Here is a 7,598-nt window from a genome sequence, read left to right on the forward strand (position 1 = left end):
ACCTAATCGGTCGCTGGGATTCGTGCGGCAGGAGGCGGTCTCGGAGGTATTCTGGTCCGATGCCATGAAGGGCTTTAAAGGTCATAACCAACACTTTGAATTGTGACCGGAAATTGATCGGCAGCCAATGCAGACTGCGGAGTGATGGTGAAACATGGGCATACCTAGGTAAGCCCATGACTGCTCTCGCAGCTGCATTCTGCACGATCTGAAGTTTCCGAACACTTTTCAGAGGTAGCCCCATGTAGAGAGCATTACAGTAGTCGAACCTCAAGGTGCTGAGGGCATGAGTGACTGTGAGCAATGAGTCCCGGTCCAGATAGGGCCGCAACTGGTGCACCAGGCGAACCTGGGCAAACGCCCCCCTCGCCACAGCTGAGAGATGGTTTTCTAATGTGAGCTGTGGATCGAGGAGGACGCCCAAGTTGCGGACCCTCTCTGAGGGGGTCAGTAATCCCCCCCCAGGGTGATGGACGGAAAGATGGGATTGTCCTTGGGAGGCATAACCCACAGCCACTCCGTCTTATCCGGGTTGAGCTTAAGTCTGTTGACACCCATCCAGGCCCCAACAGCCTCCAGGCACCGGCACATCACTTCCACCGCTTTGTTAACACACACATATACATATACATATACATATACATATACATATATATATATATATATACACACACACACACACATATACATATATATATATTTAATACAATAAAACATAGTTTTAATACCCTACTATGAAATTATTTATTATATATTTGTAAAAAAAATCCACATTAAAATAAAGCAAAGATTGCTGTTACAGTAAGACAACTAATACCCTATACAATATAAAAAATTTAAACTAAACAATGTTTCAAAAAGTTACAAAAATAAGGCAAAGATTGCTGATACAGTAAGACAGCTGGCTGGGGAATTCTGGAAGTTGAAGTCCAAATATCTTCAAGTTGCCAAGGTTGGGAAACACTACCCTATACAATATAAAAACCTTATAACTAAATAATGTTTCAAAAAGTTACAGTTCTAAACAGGAACATAATAGCAATCAAAGTCTATTAAAAGAGACAGTGTCTTAAATACAGTCTTAAATATATAAAGTACAGTATATAAAACTATATATGTTTTAGAGTATTAAAACTATAATATTAAAGCTATGATGTTTTTAAAAAACCATCAACAACTGAAAGGGCCACACACAACCATGCACCATATAAATTCCACACACAGGTAGCCTGAAGCACACATTCTGCTACAGAGAAGTTCCCTGAGGACAGGCTCCAGAATGAATCTGAATGCCCAGAAGACTAAAGGTCTGGTCTCTGGACAGCTCACAAGAAAAAGTATCAAAAACAAGAAAAATACAGCAAGAAACAAAAAATGGCAAGGAGAATATTAAAAAACCATACAGAATTAAAAAGAATCAAACCAAGATAGGGGGAATCCAATGATCCTTGTCAAAAGTCTGTGAAACATCAGCAGGTTGGTGTTTGGAGTAAAACAGTCTAGATATAAAGTAAGTATCCTGTTTATCAGTGCCCCGTGGCTCCATTTCCTCCCATTTTTATTTAAAATCTACACAAACCTATGGGGGAAGCAATCCATTAGCATGGGAGTGCAGTCTCATCATTATGTTGATACTTAATTGTGTAACTCTGCTCTTAGCTGACCAAGTATTTGTCAAGGTTTTGGCCCAATGCCTGGATGTTATAGACAACTGAATGGAGAACAGGCTTCAGCTCAACCAAGTGGCTGTAGCCCCTAATTCTAATGGAGATATTTCCATATTGGGGGAATTCTAAGTGGGTATTTTTACCTCCTGACTTAAAACTGCATGTAATTACTCTTCCGAATTCATACAGGTAGTTCTTCCTGAAGGATGACAGCTGTGGCTTACATATAACGTTTATATTTTGTGTACCAATTGTACATTTGTGATTTGGCAAGTTCTGTTTATGCTTTATTGCTACCGAATTAGACAGTGCAATTCACTGAACATAGAGCTATATTGGGGACTGGGTAATAGAAGATCCTACTTATAGAAGGAATTTAAATTGAGCCTCAATTTCTTCTTTCCTGAATTAAAACATTTAAAATTGATGTATGTCACACAGAATGAATCTAAGCTGTGCTATCATGAATTTATTAAATAACCAATTAATATGAATTTTTTGTGGTTAAAGGTACAGACCTAGCATGTTGTTTATTTATATTTTGTTTTGAATAATAGCAATAAACGCCCTTGGATGTAATCTGAACTCATCTGGAGCACCACTTGAACATGATCAGCATTGACAAAAGTGCCATCAGTCAATTGCAAAGGCAGCTTTATATGGAATAGCTTACATCCTGGATAATACTTTTTACACCATCAAACAATAACATGTGCATGTCCCAGGTTCTTGAGAAGGACTCAAATGTCAAATCTAGTCTAACTATCTGGTTGACAGTGTGACCAGTCATAATAACTGAAACTTTTATGTCACCTGAAATATAGTAGAAGTTTGCTTTGTATCACACTTCTGTATGGTATATTTTACTTTTTACCATACTGAACTTTCTAATACAAATTAGAATTTTCAAAATCTCATCTGGCTAATTAGGTATCCAAAAAGTCTCAGGAATTACATTTAAAATACACTTAAACTTTTAATTACATTTAAAACTAGTTAAAACATTATTCCTGACTCTACATTTTAGAAAAAGCAAAGTGTAAAAAACCTCAGTTATTTTTTGCTTAAAAAGCAATCGCTAACTATTTTAGACATCATGTTAAGTACAGGTAGTCCTTAGCTTAGGATCAAAGTTGTCACAGAACTCTCCCATTTTCCAAGTTCCAATGGCCACTCCCTTTCCCACAGTTGAATGGCCACAGTTCATCAACCAGCTCACATGTTCAGCGTCTTAGTGTCACGCAATCACAATTCACATATTTGTTAAAAATAGAAGTTCACCTCCAATTTTTGATCAAAATCAAAAGTAGAAAAAAATAGGTTTCCTTAGCTGCTACAAAAAAAATGAAAGTCAGATGATATCATAAATTACAATCAACACAAGTTATGACAGCACCGGGCAGACTCCATTACAATTCTAAGTCAAAAACTACCTGCTTGCTTATAAACATTTCCAATGCATTCTGAACAAAATCTTGAGTTGAGCATAGTGGACTGAGTCAACCTCTTCCAGGCTCCATGGACTACTCAAATTATGGCTCCCAAAGTAGTTCCCCAACTGTTATTAGAACTAACATAGAACTAACATAACTTAAACACATTTAACCTTAACATTTAAATATTATCTCTAGAACAACCCAGACAGACAAACTAGCTTTCTCATCATCACAAACCTATAATTTCAATGCAAGCTGAGCCTTCTTGAATAGGATTTCACTGAAGAAAGTCCATGTAATGAATGCCCTCTTTCCTACAAGGGCAACTGAACTGGCAAAAGGAGAAGGGTACACCAACGGGTTGGGCAAATCCGATACTCACCCTTGTATACCTGAGCTGTATTGCCTATTTTTCCAAGGCGTGCCTAGACTAGCGAGGACGCAGCCGGCCTGGACTGGAGAGCAGGAGCCGCTTTCGCCAGCCGGGCCGGTCCCTCCGCCGACGGTGCCAAGGCAGCCGTCCGAGAGCACATAGTTCATCCCATACGTGCTGGCTTTGTTCTCTCGTTTCCTGCGCCCTGGGTGGTACTGGTGGTGGTGGAGATGGTGGTGGTGGTGGTGGTGGTGGGAGGAATGGGGATGGGCGGTAACGGCCATGCCGGAGGCCCGCGGGGCCTGCCCTCCTCCTCCTCCTCCTCCGCCCTCCTCCAGCTCTTCTTGCTTCGCTGAATTCGCCTCAGCGGCGTTTGCCAAGATTTTGCCAGAGGCCGGAGGCTGCACCCCAAGTCCGGGCCGGACGCAGGATGGCGACGAGGAAGAGCCACAGCCGGGGCTGTCAGCGCCAGACTCGGCCGAAGAGGAGGAGGACAGGGACGCCGACGGGGCCTTCTGGAGGAGCAGCAGGCGCGGCGGCGGCGCTCGTCTTTCCGCGCTCTGGGCAGGGAGAAGGCGCAGGGAAGCCGGCTTGGAGCTCAGCTGAGGAGACGACAGAGCGGCAACCGAGGCCTCCGAACGGGGCGGCGGTGGTGGAGGCGCCGTCGCCGCCGCCGGGCTAAACCGACAGAAGGAATAGCGGGTGGCGGCCGTCGGCGGGAAGGCAGGCGAAGACGCTGAGGGCGTCGAAGAGGAGCCGCCGCCGCCGCCGGTCCGGCCCTGCGAGGTTTCCCAGATCTGCATCCAGAGGGCATTGGCGGGGCCTTTCTGCTCGGGCTGGATCCAGGCAACCCGGGGATCCATCCATCCGGCCCTGCCTCGCAGCCGGGTTCCGACGGCCCGTCAGACACGCGCCTGGAAGAAGAAGGACGGGGAGGGGCAGCCACGGCATCTGAGGCGGGGCGTTTTAGGCTGGAGAAAAGAGGCGGGCAACGCCGACGAACAGGACCCCGCGCAACACCCCCCTCCCTCCTGACGGCCCCCCTTCTTAAAATCCACGCTGCGCCTGCGCAGTGGCGGAGTCTTTCCCCAGGACAGCTCTCTTCAATCCTCCCTGATTAAAGAGGAAAGCGCTTCTAGGCGCGCCCCTCGATTGCTGGGAAACGAAACTCGGAGCGTTGCTATTTTGATTCCTTCCTTTTGGAGGCGATAAGCAATGTTTGACAGCGTCTGGTGGTTCCAAAGGGGCTGGGTTGTTTGTTTTTTGCCAGAATGATCGGGAAAGTATTAGAAAAGAATGCAAGTTCTTTTAAAACTCGGCTCTTTCGTTGATAACGAAAAGTTAGGTAAACTCTGAAACGTGCTCAGGACGTCCCAATACGCCATAACCAAAGAGCAACAGGCATCTTATTACATTCCTTCTCCCCCCCCCAATCTGACAGCCTTTAGATGTCTCGAAATACGAGCTCCCAAATTCCTAGCCAGATTCTAACACATCTGGAAGACCGTATTTGGAGAAAGCTAAGTCGCTGAAATTGCCTTCAGACTCTGGGAGCCCAATTCCAGGGAAATTTAAATTGCCCTACATGGCATCGGACCAGAATACCTCCAGAACTGCCTTCTGCCCCATGAATCCCAGTGGCATCCCGTCGACTAAACAATGTCATCTGGTGAGCCCCGGGGAAGAGCCTTCTCTATGGCGGCCCCTCCCCCCAGAAATCAGACTTGCCCCACCCTCTTTGTCTTTCGTAAATTGCTTAAGACCACCTGTATTGCCAGGCATGGGGGGATTGAGACACCTCCCCCAGGCTTATATAGTTTATGTATGGTATGCTTGTGTTGCATGGTATTAATGATGCGTTTTTTAGATGTTCTTTTAAATACAGTATTAGATTTGTTACATTGTTATATTGTTATTATTCTTGTTGTGAGCTGCCCAGTCTGCGGAGAGGGGAGGCATACAAATCTAATATATATTTTTTTTAAAAAATTAAAATTGCACACATCTGTTTGATCAAGAAATGGCCTATTTAGCCTACAAAATTGTCATGCCTTTTTAGATTTGCACACTTGTGTTAGGTTTTTCAGAATTTATTTTATTTATTTATTTATTTATTTATTTTATTAGATTTGTATGCCGCCCCTCTCCGTAGACTCGAGATAGGAGGGGAGGGGAGATTTTGAATTAGGTAGGGAACTACTTCACCTCTGTTAACCCATTAGCGATATTATTATAAAGGGTGTTAACGTTGTATATAAAGCATCCATTTCCCACAAAAGATAAGAAAATAATGAATAGAGCTGGAAGGGACCTTGGAGATCTTCTAGTCCCATCCCCTGCTCAACCATAGGACCCTGTACCATTTTTGGACAAGTGACCGTCTTAAAAATCTCCAGTGATGAACGAAAGATGCTTTTTTCAGCAGACAACTGGAGATTCTTGTTGTGAATTTGTGAAATATGTAGTGCTTGTTCCAATCCAAATGGACTTTGGTTTGGAGAAAACATGGCCAGAGATAAAAAAAATATTTATAAAACTCAAGCCAGATAATTTTTAAAACTCATCAGTGAAACTCTAGCACATTATGTGCACCGTTCAGTTCAACTAATCAAAGAGCCAAGTGCCCACTGGAACAATTGTACTTTGGCTTGTTTTCAAACAGCGCTAGAGTAGGGGTCATCTATATCTCTTGTAGAGAGAAATTCATAAAATGAGGACCTATTGCCAAGCCGAACCCTCATGTATCCTGCAAGGAGAGGAAACTTGCAACAGGCCCTCTCTTGATGATCAGACCAGACAGGAATATTCCATTTTGTTAAGGCATTACCTTATGTATCCTGAAGTTACAAATGACAAAACATTTAAAGGTAAATTATTACTTTTCTGAATTTTGGCAATGGATACATTAGCCAAATGGGGGTGTATTTAGTCAAACATTTTGCATGAATTGTAATTTCAGGTAATTTCTAAAAGCATCCCATGTAGAATTGATTAGTTGTTGATCAAAGTATGCATTATTGTAAGTGGAACAACTTGGTCCAGGTAGGGCAACACCTGGTACATCAGTTATGCTGTATAAGGCTATTTTAGCTATTACTTCTACTTGCTGTTTAAACAGGACCTGAGAGTCCAGGAGAACGCTAGATCACAAAGCAACTCCTTTTGGAAGTGTATAATCCTATTCAGAGCAACTATCAGATCCAATGTTAATAGATCAAACTGGATGGATGATAAACAACTCCCATCATGATAAAATTTAGTCTGAGCTTGTTTATCTCATCCAGATCTTCATGGCCTATTGGTACTTTTAATTTTGAAAGGATACTTACTAATTTTGGTAAAATTATTATTTTTTAATTATCCTATTTCACAACTTGGGAAAATCAATGGCAATAATTACTAGAATAAATTTCCATAATGTCAAATTAAAGGTGACTTGGAGTTACAGGAGAATGAGAGAAGCGAGGAAAAAACAACAAGAACAGGAAGTTTTCTGAAGTTAGTAAGGTCAATTATAATATGTTTTGTAAGTTATGTACCTGCAAATAATTTATGACATAATATATATCCTGTCATCAGTAGTTTGTGACAGGATTCATAATCCAGTCTGTAGCTGAGATGCTTGTTTGTTTTTCATTTTCCAAATTTTAGAAATAGTCCCTAAATACAATTAGTTTTATTTTTTTCTATTCATTCAAGACTGGAATATAATCATTTCATTTTTTAACATGAAATTTGCATTGTTCAATGCTTCCCAGTTTGATTTTAACTGTAATTATGAAAACATTTAATTGAATGTTTAATTGCTAATTGAAAACTAACTAACATTTTGGTTTGAGGTTAAGTCTCAAGCAGAATAAAAATGGGATGGGATGGGATGGATGGATGGGATGGGATGGGATGGGATGGAATAGAACAAAATAGAATAGAAATTTTGCAGTATCCTTCCCCTGCCATGTCCATCAAGCCATACCATGCCCACCAAGCCATGCCACAGAGCCAGTAGTAAGAAAAATGAATTTCACCAGGTCATAAGTAACATTTTTCAGTGCCATTGTAATTTTCATTTTTTTTTTTCAATTTTTTATTAATTTTCATAAAACAAACAGATACACATACAAA

The 7,598-nt window shown here is 41.9% G+C and overlaps 1 protein-coding gene across 2 annotated transcripts in view; it reads right to left on the reverse strand.

The window, feature by feature from the left end:
* The window catches only part of TENT4A (terminal nucleotidyltransferase 4A), a 49,766-nt gene extending 45,239 nt beyond the window's left edge, over positions 1-4,527 (reverse strand). The window contains exon 1 of one of the 2 annotated variants that reach the window (XM_070747025.1): positions 3,486-4,527. In XM_070747025.1, the coding sequence (XP_070603126.1) occupies positions 3,486-4,339 (854 nt within the window). In that variant the 5' untranslated portion in view covers positions 4,340-4,527. The remainder of the gene's footprint in view (positions 1-3,485) is intronic. The other variant, XM_070747024.1, reaches the window with a different exon arrangement.
* Positions 4,528-7,598: the final 3,071 nt, after the last annotated feature.

This window comes from Erythrolamprus reginae, chromosome 3 (genome assembly GCF_031021105.1).
Source record: "Erythrolamprus reginae isolate rEryReg1 chromosome 3, rEryReg1.hap1, whole genome shotgun sequence".
NCBI lineage: Eukaryota > Metazoa > Chordata > Lepidosauria > Squamata > Dipsadidae > Erythrolamprus > Erythrolamprus reginae.